This window comes from Drosophila bipectinata, chromosome 3L (genome assembly GCF_030179905.1).
Source record: "Drosophila bipectinata strain 14024-0381.07 chromosome 3L, DbipHiC1v2, whole genome shotgun sequence".
NCBI classification, from domain to species: Eukaryota; Metazoa; Arthropoda; class Insecta; order Diptera; family Drosophilidae; genus Drosophila; species Drosophila bipectinata.
Genome location: NC_091738.1, coordinates 22,623,948 through 22,639,362, shown reverse-complemented (window position 1 = coordinate 22,639,362; position 15,415 = coordinate 22,623,948). Strand labels below are relative to the sequence as shown.

General features: G+C 42.6%; 2 protein-coding genes across 2 annotated transcripts in view; both read right to left on the bottom strand.

Annotated features, from left to right (window-relative positions):
• The window catches only part of LOC108131632 (putative phosphatidate phosphatase), a 59,931-nt gene that overhangs the window by 29,846 nt on the left and 14,670 nt on the right, over positions 1-15,415 (bottom strand). The gene's annotated exons all lie outside the window — the stretch shown is intronic.
• On the bottom strand, positions 10,008-13,561 carry LOC138926304 (uncharacterized). Its single transcript, XM_070279988.1, has 4 exons — positions 12,989-13,561; positions 12,353-12,626; positions 12,023-12,301; positions 10,008-10,645 (listed from the first exon to the last, which is right to left on the bottom strand). Exons 1-4 carry the CDS (start codon positions 13,559-13,561, stop codon positions 10,008-10,010), a joined length of 1,764 nt encoding a protein of 587 aa, XP_070136089.1.

Below are 15,415 nucleotides of genomic sequence, written 5' to 3'. Positions count from 1 at the left end.
TACATTTCGCCAGTGTTTTCCCGTTGCAGTGCGACAAAACTGCCACACATATAAGTGATTTTTTGCGTAAATCAAAAGCCGGCTCGAAGGTGGAGCCGGGTCTTTGAGCCCCGCCTGCGTGGGGCAGGGCCTCCGATAGGGGCAGGGGTCGCCCTTTCGGCAGCATGTGCCGCATGTGGCCGGCCCCAGCCCCTGGCTGGCCCAAGATTAATTCATTTGGCAGTTGCTCGAGTGCGAATTACAAAATTGGTTAATTTCCTTTTCGCATTCCTCAATTTCTGCTGAATTCTCCACGCTGTCGCTACATTCCGTCGCCAGTCTTCCTGCCGTCTTCGCCGCAGATAGACGGTTTGTTTTTCACGTGAATTTAAATTTATAAATATTTAAGTATTATGATAGACGAGCTGGGACAGCTGCTCGCCTGGCCAGGTTTCGTCTGCAGGTCTACAGGTCTGCAGGTTGTGGGCAAACACAACTGGAGCTGGCAACTGAAAAAGTAGAGCCAGAGTCTGGCCAGACTCTCAGCCCCGGCATGATAAAAATGAATCTTTGATGTCATTTGGGTTTGCATGGAAATTTGTTTTAACAAAAAAAGGGAACAGCAACCACAGTCTGTGCCTTGCTTTTGTTAATGAAATTTGTTTGAGATACGGAGGTGAGGGATGTGGCATACTAGGAGCTCCGTTTATTTGCCAAAAATATTAAATGTTTAAATAAAACATGAGCCAGTCGCAAGCCGGAAAGTAGGAGTAGTTTGGGGCCTGCCTGAGACGAAAGCGTTGTAATTTTGTGTATTTTTTTCTAAGAGTTATCTGGGAATGATTGCCTCACTTGATCCCCCAACATTTTAATTAAATTATGTCTATCTAACGCCACATGGCGCGGATCAAGGAAGTGAAAAATTTAATCTATTGGAAAATCGTTTAATAGTTGCATCAATAAGTAAGGCGTTTTCTCAAATCACCAAGCGCAAGTGGAAATAAAACATGAAAACCTTGGCTCTGGGAGTGGTCGGGGATACTTGCACGGTGCATTTTATCTGTCGTTGGTTTCTTTGAAGTGGCAGCCACAAGCCACACAACACCACATACTTCGAGAGCTAGCCGCCCTGGCCTTCTTCCACCACACTTGTCTGGCTCTTAATTGTTAAGACAAATCATACGCTAATGGCCGTGAAGAGCACCGCGCATCCATGAGATACACTAACGCGAACGCGTGCACTATAAAACTCCCCTAACCCGGCCCTAACCCTCATGTCTCTGGAGTACACATTAAAAATTAAATAAACAATTTGGTGCAGTTTCATTGGAAAATGTGTGATTAAATGCAGCTCGTTTTGGAAAACCGGCCTGTGGTTTTATGGTCTCCTCCGCATCACTTGCTCCGGGCTGGGTTCTGCTGGCATTGCTCCTTTTATGCTTTTTCCGGCTTGTTTACTCAGATGAAATAGTGTATTTGGGATGCCCTTTCGGTTTGGTTTTGGGCCATCAATTTTATTGCAAACGGATGTGTTCTGTGTTCCCGGTATTACTTTCGAAGCACTCGATGATTGGCTCGAGTTGGCTGGTCTGGCCACTTACCCTTGCATTCAGTCATGCCGGACTTTCCCAAGCCGTTTGCCAATCCCCAGGCTGGCTTCGAATTAAGTTAATCCGAGCCACAATTTAGGCAAATCATCCTGTCAATCGCAGCCGCTAATTGGTTCGACGCGAGATCGCTGGGAAATTGTGGCTGCAGGACATGGATTTGCATCGACATCTGTGAGATCTAGGAATCCGGCCAAGTCCGACTTGGCTCAATGAAAGTGCGAATGGCTGTGCTCCCACTGCCATTTCCTGTCAATCAGATCCAGGTCGTTTTTCTATCACTCCTTTCTGGAGGCGTAACTCTCGAAAATGTATTTCAGTTGTTGGTCCTAGAGGTCCCGGGTCCCCTGGTGCGTTGCCCATTTTAAAGTTGGCATTCCAGGGCCTGAGCCAGGCTCTGAGCCGCCCTTTGGAGCAATTACCAAACCACACAACAATCGTTCAATGGCAGAATAAAAACGACTTAAAAATAGACAAGGGAACAAGACAGAACCCTGCTTGGGTTCGAGTTGAATGGAAGGCGAGGTTGGAGGCGGAGGCGGCTGTGGAGGCAGAAAATTGTCGAAAGCTGCTGCAGCTGCCCTATCCCCTGCCCGCTCCTGCTGCTTTCTCCGTGCTGGTGACTGGCTGGCTTCAATTTCGAGACAATCGCAAATTGACAATCAAAGTCTTGAAAGACAGTGAAAACTGCTGCGGCAAACAACAGCCGAAAAGCATATGAAAGAGCCAGCACGGCATCTTTCCCGGGATGTGCTCATGTGGGTGTGAGATTGTCTCTGAGTGCGCCTGTCTACGTCGCAAAAGCATTTGATTTAAATTGAGTTTGTGAAATTTTCGTTGATTTGATTGTAGCAACTAAACTTGCACCAAGCGCACTATGTGCCACCACGAAACAAGCGGACAGTGGGGGCGTGAGAAAATTGGTTGCGGAGTCTCGGATGCGATTGCGAAGTATTTTCCAGTTCGATTTGTGAGCAAAGAATTTTCTTTTGTGCAAAAGAAAAGAGTTTTTAGGTAAAAACTATAACATAAAAAGTACAACTTATCACTATTGCAACATATTTTATTGTTATTATATGATACACGGTACTCAGATAATCAATAGGTAAAACCATGATAGAATAACTATAAAGTTTTGCTCGAATTTTAGTCCGTCAACATTCAGGGTTGTAAAGCAAAAAGTGATTTTACAAACAAATTTTTAAATATATTCAACCTTTAATGCAAGCTTAGTCAAGAAATTTAATTTTTGAACGAAAGTGGAGCAACGAAACCTGGATTTTGTGTGCCTCGGATTATAATAAAACAAGAAAGGAAATTTTGGGGCTAACTTTGGGGCGGGGCCGAAGTTTATATACACTTCCAGTTAAGATAGGTTATATATTGCATATATAGGAAATTATTATTCAAACTTTATAATAATTTCTTCATAGAAAAAAAATTTTAAAAATAAAAAAAGAGTTGTTCCAAATACCATTTCTGTTATTTGGCAGCTATAGGATGTAGACGGAATGACCTACCATTCCTATGAAAATGGTAGGTCGGATCAGTTGGAAAAAAAAAATCTGTAGAAAGTTTAAACTTTCTATCTCCGAAAAAAAGTTGATAGCTAGTCGATAGCTTTAAGTCGATAACTGAGAGACTAGTTCGCGTAGAAACACCCAGACAGACAGACATGCTTATATCAATTCAGGAGGTGATCCTAATCAAGAATAAATATACTTTATAGGGTCAGAGATGTCTCCTTCACTGCGTTGAACACTTGCACAGACATAAAAAATATGCGCATGCAATGGGATACCATACAGAATGGGCCGTTTTCAACCAGGGAGACATATAATTTTTTACTTTGGATGAATCACATTTTGTTTTTATTAGATAGGTTCTTCGATTTTGTATCTAATGAACTTAAACCAACTTATAGATTCTGTCTCTCGATGATGCTTTCCGAAAAACAATCTGAGTGTGAACATACAGCTCTTAATGGCCGAAAGTACAGCAATCCTGCCACCTCCGCAAGCGGGCTGCATCATCATAATTACCATTTTATTGTCATCCAGATTGGGCCCGAAGTCGGACTCTCGGCAATCTGGCACCCACATGCGCCGCAATCCGTGGACTAAACGATCCGGCGAGTGGCTCATTAAGTCGTAAAATCGCTTTAATCGCCGCCTTTTCCAGCTCCGTTGTCAGCTTGCCGGCCTGGCAAGCTCCTTGGCCCCAACTTGCTTGCGAATCCATAAAGAGTTAATAAAAAACACGAAATCACGGCGTTCAGCGACGGCAGTTGTAAAAAATAAGAAATTTATATTCCTAACTTTTACTTCCCCCAACCCAAGTCGCACAGCCTGGGGACTGTGCTCTGGTTTCTAAGTGATGTCCATGAAGACATTTCATGGCCCGCGGAAAAGCGACGACAACACATTGAAAACTTATGAAATGTCTCATTATCATTTGTCGGTTTCTTTATTTGCGACTCTCGACCCGGCCACAGGGTCGACCGAGGCCACACAAGTCCAAGTCGAATCCGAACGAATCTGTGTAGAACACACTCGTATATCCAGCCATTTAATAGCCATCGATTGCCGATGTTAACATAAACTTGAACTTGTAGACAAGCGAACAAAAACTTCTACAGCAAAAATCCATTTAAAAACCCACAGAGAAGGAGAAGTGAGGTCTGACGTGGAATATGCGCCTTGGTTTCTTGCTGCTCTGGGACCCTTTCGGCTTCAGTTTCCATTTCAGCTTCTGCCCCAGTCCCAGTTCCAGTCTCTGTCCCAGGCCCGATGACTTATAAAAATTATTGTGACACGAGTTCATTTCGACTGGCACGCCCCAAGGCAGGCCGAAGATCGCCCCTCGCGGGGTTGGGAGTACGAGTTCTCGGGGGACAAAGGCGCAGAACGCTCAGATTTCTTATATGGGTCCTGAGGTGCGTTCCTCGCCGCTACCTTTCGCGAGTCGTTCCTCGTATGCCAGTTGGCATTGTCTGGGCTGGTCGTCTAGACTGTTGGCAACCATGTCAAGTATTTGGCCAAAAATGTAATTTTTATTGTTTCCGCCCATTCCGCTGCAAATTCAGGATCTTAGCGCCGAATCGATGAAGAATTTTTTTTGTCACTAAGGTGCATTGGATACCACATTTCGGTAGGTGTTCTGTCTAAGCGCAAGGAAACTAAAATTACATTTCATCAAGCCGCAAACATAGGTACTCCTAAATATAGTCGATAAAGACTCTTAACATCCTATCATTTTTTAGTTTTCCATGTTGACACAACAATAAAGAATTGATCAGCAATTGACCTTTTCCAAAATATTTATTTCCTGTCTTGAGCCTTTCGTCTGTCTATTTTTGCTGTCCCCCGACCATATCTGTGGCTTTTTATTTATGGCCGTTTCCAAGCAGTTGCCCTCAGTTCTTCAGAAGGCTTCTCCGCTCGCAGATCGAACTATGCTGTTTACATTTTTCAATTTGCGACCTTTGAACTCCAGCAAATGAGTTCTTACAGCTCTTCCAGGCTCACCACCGCGACCGCCCACTCCGTTGGGGCTTCGATGAGTCGGTCATGTGGATGTATTAATAATCGACTTAGGCAGCTCCTACTAAGTTTCCAGAGAACTACTTATTTACAGATCATTAATTAAAACGCCATTTATTAGATGTGTCAAACAAAAGTACTGTTTCGAATAATTTCACCTCTATTCGTATTCTGAAAAGGCTCATGTGGGCCTTGTTATGTGGGTCACTGCCAGCTTAAGAAGAAAATCGGAAATCTCATAAATGCAATTAAACAATCTCTAGAAAAGTTGAAGGGAGCAGAGGTTGAAGCCTCGTTGCGGAAATAGTGAGTGGACAGCAGCTCTCTGAGCCGCCGATTGGAGCTAAGAAAGGCCGAATCTGACTCACCCCACTGACCACATCAAAGCGTCTTGTCAACTGCTTTACGACTTTTTCTGTAGGCCATTCAAACAATCGGATAACGGACGACAGTCCAAATATTTACAATTTGAAAATATATCTCGTTTAATGGCTTATTAGAGGCCTCTTCGAACAAAAAGCGCTTTTGTTACCTCTGGGCGCATTTAAGCCGAAACGATTTTTTAATTTCAAACTATAAAACTGCGGCTGGGCGCTTTGTATGAGTAATCGGCTTGGTCGGCAATCGAAACGCCCAATAATGAACTCTTTACATCTGCTTTGATTATTTGGTAATAAACCCCGGCCCTTAACACTTGGGTGTCAATCGATTTGGAGGAGTGACAAAGCCCCGTCCAGAGAGCGAAGTTTTTCCGAACGTCTCTGGCCCTCGTATGCTAATCTGGCTGGTGACATAGGGAAAATCAATCAATGCCTGTGAAGGCACAAAAGTCTTCCCAGAGGCGAGAAATTGTGTAATCTGATAGAGCTTAAGTGCAACAAAGGCGTTCTGTTGCGTAAGCGCGAACTACTCGTAATCGGGACGGAATCGAAAGTGACAGTGCTTGAGATGGGAACTTTCGAAAAGGTTTTCGGCGGGCTTTCCCTTATCCGGTCTCGTATCCGGATGTCCTTTTGGCCATCCCGCTGAACTCTGAGCTTTGGCATAATCTCATCAGAAGCATCAGTGTCACACTTTCGTCCCTGTCACCTTTAACCTTTCGACTTCATAACACACGCGGCTAATGAATGCCACAGACAGCCTGCAGGCGTCCCACCTGCACCTCCGCCCATTTGGCAATGGATTGCGGTCCAGGGCACCAGACCGACTCAGCCGGCTCAGCGACAGTGCACACTCTCTAACTCTCGCCAAAAAAAGCATCAGACCCATAACCAGATTCTGACGGGAGTCGTTATGCGGGAGGGCCGCGTCCAAAAAACAAAAGTCAGCGTATAATGAGATTAAAAGTTGAACTTTTGGCAAGCCCAGAAAGTTTCGATGGCCAAAAGCCGGGAGTGGCAATAGGAGCCAGAGAGCAGCAGGTAAATCATTTTACGCACCCGCTCCCGAGAATGAACTTGGCAAACTTCTAGAACACGACGCTGCCGACTGAGTTATGGATTGAACAATGGATCGGGTGCATTCATTTCTCATTATCGACGTGCTGTAAAAATGTCAGCAAACTTTTTATTAATGTGGGCAAGTCCTTTTTCACAGTTCCAAGGAGCTCGTCTACACTCGTAGGAAGAAAAACTTCGCAGAAAGGGAGTCTCCTCAGGCTGGAGAGCATTCGAGATTCGGATCCCCTTGATGAAGTACTTGTTGTTTTGAATACGTTTTGGCATTTTGCCATTTAGCAGTTCGAAATGTCCGTGTTTTGGTTTTTGGCGGCAAAGTTGAACCAGACGCCATAAATATAAACCAGCACACTCTCCCACGTCTCGAGTCTCGGATGGTCGTGTCGGAGCAAAAAGTATAGTTAAATGCCGAGGAGTCCGGAGGAAGTGGAAGTCTATCCAAGCGTGTCCAATGAAACGTCGCCGTTGTATTTGTTTTGATTGTTTATTACTGCGGTATAGAGTTTGCAAGGAGGAGTCAGAAACAAATTGGCAAAACAATGACGCATTTCGTTGCAGATACGAATATGTGAGTATGAGCACTAACCATACAGCATATAGACAACCCATTTCATACAACGAAAATGGACGCGAAAATTTCTTGCGACAGGCCCCAGCAGGCCCCAGAGCGGATTTCTTACGCTCTCTTACGCTCATCGTTCGTTCATCTTACGCTCATTCTCGCAATAAATGTTTTCTGTTTCTCAGTCTCTAAACGGAGCGCGATGAAGAAGGTTGGCCTGCGCTTCGGTTGATCTTTGTATGTATGCGTGTCACACATTCACATACATGGGTGTATGTGTGCGTGCGATTTCGTTTCGAAGCCAGCGCACAAAATTTTGATTTTTCTTACTTTTAAGGCTTGCTACCCTAACAAAATTCGGGTATTCGTTATTTGATGAAATGACGAAAGAAATTATATTATTTTTTATTTTATTTTTTTTTATTATTTCAGCATACATTTTTAATTTATTTAGGAATAAGATTAAGTGTTAGTAGTAAAATGTTTTCTGTATATATATTTTTACGAATCATTAAAAATCAATATACTGAGAAAGTGTCAGAGTATATTTCGGTCGGAGTCACTTAAAGCGCCGATTGCTTTTAAGTTTTTGTTGTTCTGCAAGAGGCTTGTGCATGCCTACTCTAACGATGGAATGATTTTTAGGGGAGGGTGAAGACACGAAAACAGCTGATGGACTTGTTTACCTTTTTTGTTTACAATTTTTCAGGCACTTGTTATTATATTTTGGGTTATTGTGAGATTTAATTAAATTATTGTCGTTAATTTAATAATTTCCTTATATATATTTCCTTATATATAATAACTTTAAAAAGTAATTTAATTCTTCACCCGTCTTCACCCTCCCCTAAAAATCATTCCATCGTTAGAGTAGGCATGCACAAGCCTCTTGCAGAACAACAAAAACTTAAAAGCAAACGGCGCTTTAAGTGACTCCGACCGAAATATACTCTGACACTTTCTCAGTATATTGATTTTTAATGATTCGTAAAAATATATATACAGAAAACATTTTACTACTAACACTTAATCTTATTCCTAAATAAATTAAAAATGTATGCTGAAATAATAAAAAAATATAATATACAAAATAATATAATTTCTTTCGTCATTTCATCAAATAACGAATACCCGAATTTTGTTAGGGTAGCAAGCCTTAAAAGTAAGAAAAATCAAAATTTTGTGCGCTGGCTTCGAAACGAAATCGCACGCACACATACACCCATGTATGTGAATGTGTGACACGCATACATACAAAGATCAACCGAAGCGCAGGCCAACCTTCTTCATCGCGCTCCGTTTAGAGACTGAGAAACAGAAAACATTTAATGCGAGAATGAGCGTAAGATGAACGAACGATGAGCGTAAGAGAGCGTAAGAAATCCGCTCTGGGGCCTGCTGGGGCCTGTAGCAAGAAATTTTCGCGTCCATTTTCGTTGTATGAAATGGGTTGTCTATATGCTGTATGGTTAGTGGTATGAGTAACCAGATTCATTGAGTGCTTCATTGACTGTGAGCCGGGGGACTGGTTTTGATTGGGTTTCGTTGTCTAGGTGGAGCTGGGAAACCCCCAGTCCAGTTTTCCATTGCCAGTTATGAGCTGCCAGATATAACTTTCACTCTTTCTAAATACTGTATATAACTATAGCTTGATAACCATTAACAAAATGCATTAATATCCATATGTGTTGAGTAAAGTGCACAAAAAATTCTTCCATGCATATGGCAAATTAAGAGCCAGAGTGCATCATGCCCCCATATCAATCCCAGTCCCAGAAAAATCGGACGACTGCGCACGCATTATGTATAAATTCCATGGCTTGCGTACCGATAAATCAGTTTAAACTGTCAAATGCAAATAAATTATATGCAACAGCAAGAGCGGCCCTGGATCCCCATGGTGCAGTGGGAGTACTCCACACTGGAAAAACTTCCTTGCCGAACTTCAGCTTTATACAAGCCTCCATTTCACAGGAACATGCTAATTTTTTGCAGTTCAGTTTTACTTAATTCGCGATCCGTGATTTCCAGTTAGTACCAGAACAATAACAAGTCATGTATTGCATAAATTCAGTGGAGGCCACCAGCAAGAGGGCAGCGGATGGGGGATACGTGTCTCTTCCAGGAAAACACAGTAAGATGATCAAGAACCGTATTAGAAAATTTTGACCGTCACTTTAGTGGCCGCCACGAAGGGAAATGGAAGCCAAACGAGCGTGGGTTTTCTGATTTTATGCAAATGGGCTCCAACGCACTGAATGGAATTTCTGGAGCCTACCATATCAGTCTTGAAGGTAATGGTTCAGGGACCTTCAGAGATCTGAAATTGGTTTGTAGTGATAGAGAAGAGAGGCTCCTTCTCAGAGCACTCATTATTTATCGAATGAATTTATCATGAGCAAAAATATCAGTTAATATCATATTAATTCTGTAAACCTCTCATTAAAGTCAAACTTTCTTATATCTCTGTTAGGATTTTGAAAGAATACCCACTTTCGATCGCACTACTGGTTCCAATCATAATTCAAATTATACATGTGAGGAGAGTTTTTAGCTCCACTCAGTTTTATTAAAGATAGTTAGGTGTATTAAATGTTACAGATTCTGATTCCTTATATTTTATAATTAAGATAATTTCTGCTGCTGCTTTCCGTCGTTCTCTCTGCTGTTGCTGCTTCCTCGATGCTGCCCTCTCGACGCTTTTCTCCTAAGTTGCCATACTGCTGATCTTCATACTGCTGCCATACTGCTGATTTTTAACACTGCTGCCATACTGCTGATTTTTAACACTGCTGCCATACTGCTGATTTTATACTGCTGCTGTTACATCTTCCACTCTCTTACATTCGGCCATTCCTGACTAGTCATCTGTCCCAGATGACCAAGCGTCTTCATTATCCTTTACATAACGCCACAGCTTCATGTGATCACAGCAGGTTGAAGTGTTACATGGGCCTTCTACATCCGCAGCCTTCCGCACTTCGTATCTGCCGTTCCTGTTAACTTTTGATATTTCATACGGTCCCAGATATTCTCCAGCCAGCTTTTTCCCTGCAATAAACTGTGTCCGGCGTATAGCGACTAAGTCTCCAACTTTATAATTGACTTCTGGTTTACGCCTTAGGTCATAGTACTTTTTGTAGGCATCCTGTGCACGTTGAATTTCGATCTTTGCATCTTTTCTAAGTTGCTGCCGTTGCTCGTCGAAGTTTGAATACATCTCCTCATCTAGAAGCTGCAGAATACGATGGGTTGGATTATTGTTCATCTTCACACCAAACATTAGCTCAAATGGTGACTTCTTAGTAGAAGCATGTACGTGGGAATTAACAGCTCTCTGCACCTCAGGTACTGCCTTAAACCACTTGGCTGGATCATCTGCCGAAATCTTAGAAATAATCGACAATATTGTGCGATTCACCCTTTCGATCTGACCATTTCCGCGGGGAACTCCAGTTGTGCTTAAAACGTGTTCAATACCGTTTTCCTTCATGTAATCTGCAAACAAGTTGGCTGTGAAAGCAGAACCTCTGTCTGAAACTATCCGCACTGGGTTGCCAAAAATTTCGGACCAAGTCTTAACCTTCTTCAGCGTTTCCTCGCAGCTTGCAGTCTTTGTAGGAAAAAGCCATATAAACTTTGTGAATGAGTCCACCATCGCAAATATGTATTTATATTGTTTTCCAGTGGCATCCATGGGACCCAGATGATCAACATGCAGCGTGTGAAGGGGTTGATCACCTTTATCGATACAGTTTAAAAAGCCTTCTTTCTTGCCAAGTTTCTTGTTAAAAATTATGCATCTTACACAATTGTTTACCACATGCTGAACTTTTTGCTCCAAATGAGGAATCCAATAGGATTGTTGAATAGTATGTAGAGTTTTTTGTAGTGCAAAGTGGCCTGCATTATGGGCGTCAACAATGACTTCTTTTTCCATCGCTTTCGGGACTACGAGGAGATCGTTACCATTCACCTCCTTATAGACAAGTGAAGCTTTTATCTTGTACCCCTCGTATGGGCGGCTTTTGAGAATTTCCACAATTGCTTTCAGCATATCATCTTTTCTTTGAGCGTTTTTGATGCGTGCTGTGATCTCTAAGGAGACAAGCATAACCCGATCAGGATAGCGACTTAGGCAGTCAACATGCTTTAATCGTTCTCCAGGACGATGTTCCACTGTAAAAACGAAATCTTGTAGATAAACAATCCACTGCGTGACTGCTCTTGGTATATCCGCCTTCTGTAGAGTTTGTTTAAAAGCGACACAATCCGTTATCAGCTTAAACGGCGATCCCAGCAGATAATGTCTGAATTTTTGTACCGCTAGATACACGGCTTTGGCTTCCAGGATATAACTGTGCTGGCGGGACTCAGCTCCTGTTGTCTTCTTGCTCCAATACTGGATAGGGTGAAGTTTGTCATCGAACCACTGCATTAATACCGCTGCAAATCCGTCTTTTGATGCGTCTGTATGTAACTCAGTTTTAGCTCCTCTGGTGTACAATTTCAAAACAGGTTCCTTTGTCAACGCATCCTTCAAACTCTGGAACGCGTTCATCTGAGGCTCAGCCATTTGGAAACGAACATCTTTGCGCAGCAGGTCAGTTAACGGGCGTGCAATTTGCGAATAATTCTGAATAAATTTTCTGAAAAACCCCGTCAGCCCCAGAAAAGCTTGGACTGCTCTGACGTTTTTCGGCACCGAAAATTTGCTGACCGCTGCAGTCTTCTCTTGTCCAGGCCACAGGTTTCCGTCTTCAATGTTGTGGCCCAAGAAGTAAATTCTTCTCTGCAAGAAGTGACATTTTCGCCACTTGATCTTCAGGCCAAACGCCCCAGCTCTTTTAAAGACGAGTGCCATCTTTTGCAAACATTGCTCTGCAGTCTCGGCGTGGATTATTATATCATCCATATATAAATCGAGTATGTCCTTGTTCATCAGCTCCTGAAATACGTAATTAACGTAGCGAATGAATACAGCTGGCGAATTCCGAAATCCAAACGGTGTTCTATTGCATTCGTACAATCCGGATTTGGTTATAAACGCTGTAAATTTCTTGCTCTCTTCCTCAATGGCAACGTGGAAGAAACCATTCTCCAAGTCCATCACGGTAAAGTATCGCGATTTTTGCAGCTTTTGAAGTACGTCCTCTATAACAGGGACAGGAAAACAATCTCTCAATACCATCGAGTTCAGCTTACGAAAATCAACGCAAACACGGTGTGTGCCATCCTTTTTGTTTACCAGCACCAGACGGCTAGCAAAGTTTGATGTAGATGGGCGTATAATTCCAGCAGATAGCCATTCTACGATCTGCTGTTCGACATCCTGTTGTTCGGCAATCGCAAATCGACTCGGAGATTGACGAAATGGGATAATCTCACCATCTGGAACAATTCGCAGCTTGACTGGAACCTCTGCTACTGAATCCACCGCCTTGTAGTTCTTGATCAGCATTGATACTTCCTTTTTATACTGCGTAGGAACATCGATTTCATCATTTGTATTAACAATACTATAAATACTCATCTCATTCGGTTCCTCACAAGCTTTCTTCCCATGCGGGGAAGAAAACTTGTATCCCTCTGGCGACAGCGAAAGATTGAACTTTGAAACAAAATCGAATCCAAGCAATGCGTCATACTCCATATTTTCATCCTCTACAACAACGAACTTGTGTTGGGTTATCTCGTGATCTACTGCGTGATCTACTGGGATGCAAAAAAGCATCCCTCTGGGTACGTGATCTTCTTTCCTAGTCCGCGGAGCGTCGATGTACATCTCTCCAAGAAGACATTTGGGATTTTGTTAAAGATGAACTTTCTCAATATAGATACATCAGCTCCAGTATCCACTAGGCACTCCACTTCGACGTCGTTGATGATGACCTTTTTCATCCGTCTTCCGCTGCGCACAACTTGGACACCAGCAGCTGACCTAGGGCAATCTCTAGACATGTGTCCTTCTTTGTTGCAACTGAAGCATTTCGTGGCGGCTTTGCAATCCTTGCGAAGATGATCAGCTGATCCACAATTAAAACAGTAGCTCTTTCGGTCGTTGAACTCGTACTGTTTTTTTTGATTCGGCGTCCATTTTGCATCGTTCAGCTGGAACGGCTTGAAGCTCTTTTCGTTGACGCGTTCAAATACGTCATATTGCTCCTGCAGCTCTTTGAAAGACTTGCAATTGTACAGGGTGTATTTGAAGTCACTCCTTAAGTTCAGGCCGTCTACTATGTAGCGGATTACAGAACTTGCATCGATGCTGCCAAGTGCTGCAATCTTTCTCATCTGAAGAATATATTCGTGAAATGATTCCTGCTTGCGTTTCTTGCGATCCCGAAGCTGCTCGTGAAGATCTGCACTGCATACGTATTGACGACTAAACTCTGCCTGCAGCAACATCCGCATCTCTGTGTATTGGTGTACGTAAGTCGAATCCAAAAACAATTTAGCCGTTTTCGTCATTTTGGCACGTGCCTGTACATACATCTGCTTTAAGTTCAAATCGTAAGCTTCAGCATTCAGCTCGAAATTGTCAAACCAATTCTTGACCGGCATGGATTCACCGTCAAACTCCGGAATTATTTTCGCGAAACTTTCCGCTGTAACTGAGCAACGGCTATTTTGTTCATCTGCTCCCATTTTTAATGCCATAAGCTGAACAAGATCCTGCAGCGTTTTTGTGTTCTCGGCGATCGAACAGCTTGCAATTGCCTCAGCTGCGACATTTGTTCCTCCACTCGATTCCACGGGATTCTGTACGTTGCTTTGTGTTTTAGTCACACTTGCTTCGACGAGACTCTGCACGTAGCTCTTTGTCTCACTCATATTTTTTTCTCCACTTGCTTCAACGTTTCTCTCCGGCTCAATCATTTTCCGATTTTTATCTGCTGCGGCAACTGATCTTGTGTAGTACGGCTGTTTTCCTTTCGCAATTGGTATTCTAGAAGTCTCCTGCTGTCTGGACTTTTCACTCATTTGCTCTCATTCCCTTTTGTGATCCAACTTCTTCACTTTTAAAGACTTTTCGGGACGGCGTCACTTTGTAATTTTCTGGTTAGGACGAGCCCCCAAATGTGAGGAGAGTTTTTAGCTCCACTCAGTTTTATTAAAGATAGTTAGGTGTATTAAATGTTACAGATTCTGATTCCTTATATTTTATAATTAAGATAATTTCTGCTGCTGCTTTCCGTCGTTCTCTCTGCTGTTGCTGCTTCCTCGATGCTGCCCTCTCGACGCTTTTCTCCTAAGTTGCCATACTGCTGATCTTCATACTGCTGCCATACTGCTGATTTTTAACACTGCTGCCATACTGCTGATTTTTAACACTGCTGCCATACTGCTGATTTTATACTGCTGCTGTTACATCTTCCACTCTCTTACATACATATAATACAAAACTTCTCTGACGATGATGATGATTTTGAGTTTTGTTGCAGCATGATGCGGCAAAATATGGTAAACAATAAACAAAAAGAAAACTGTGCACGGGAATCATTAGGGGCATGACCTATCCGTGTCTGTGATTTGTATAAAATATTATGTAAATTATTGTTTCATAAGGGCCAGCGAAAAGTAAACAAATTTTCTTCAGCAGTAACAACCGAATAGGGAAGCATCATGATGGCCATTCCCTGGAAAGGGTTTGGGAAAGTCTTGAAAAATCCATCTGCTCTTGAGGAAAATATAATTTAGGAGCATGAGGCTAGAATCCAATAATATTATACGTATTTAAATTGCAATTAAAAGAATTAGACTATATTCGCCTTATGTTCTTTTAGGCGAGATTTTAAACACAGCCTAAAGTATGAAAGGGGATTCCAAGATAGCTTAATGTTTAAATTGAATATCTTTAACAAGAACTAATTCTAGTGTTTCTGTTTCTTCATTTCAGGTAAGACAAATGCCAAGGCTAACCGGAACCTCCAAAATTATGCCACAAGCTGCGTATGTGATCCGGGGAATGGCACGCTTATTAGAGTCAACTCTCAGCTCAGGCGATCACTGTGACATTGGGAAAATGTCTTAAGTTAAGCATGACAGTGGGAAAGAAACCCTTAACTATCAAGTGGTCTCTAGACTCCTTATAATTATCGCAGCCTCCCTCGGTCCAGACTTAACACAATGTGTTCCAAGTTAGCATTTCTCTTCTTCTGCAGACCCTAGCCTTTCAAAGAAAATGCAAGAAAAACGCCTCTGATTCGGGCCATAAAACTCCTCGCACATGCAACTGACGGCGAAAGACTTCTTAGGCGACTTTCC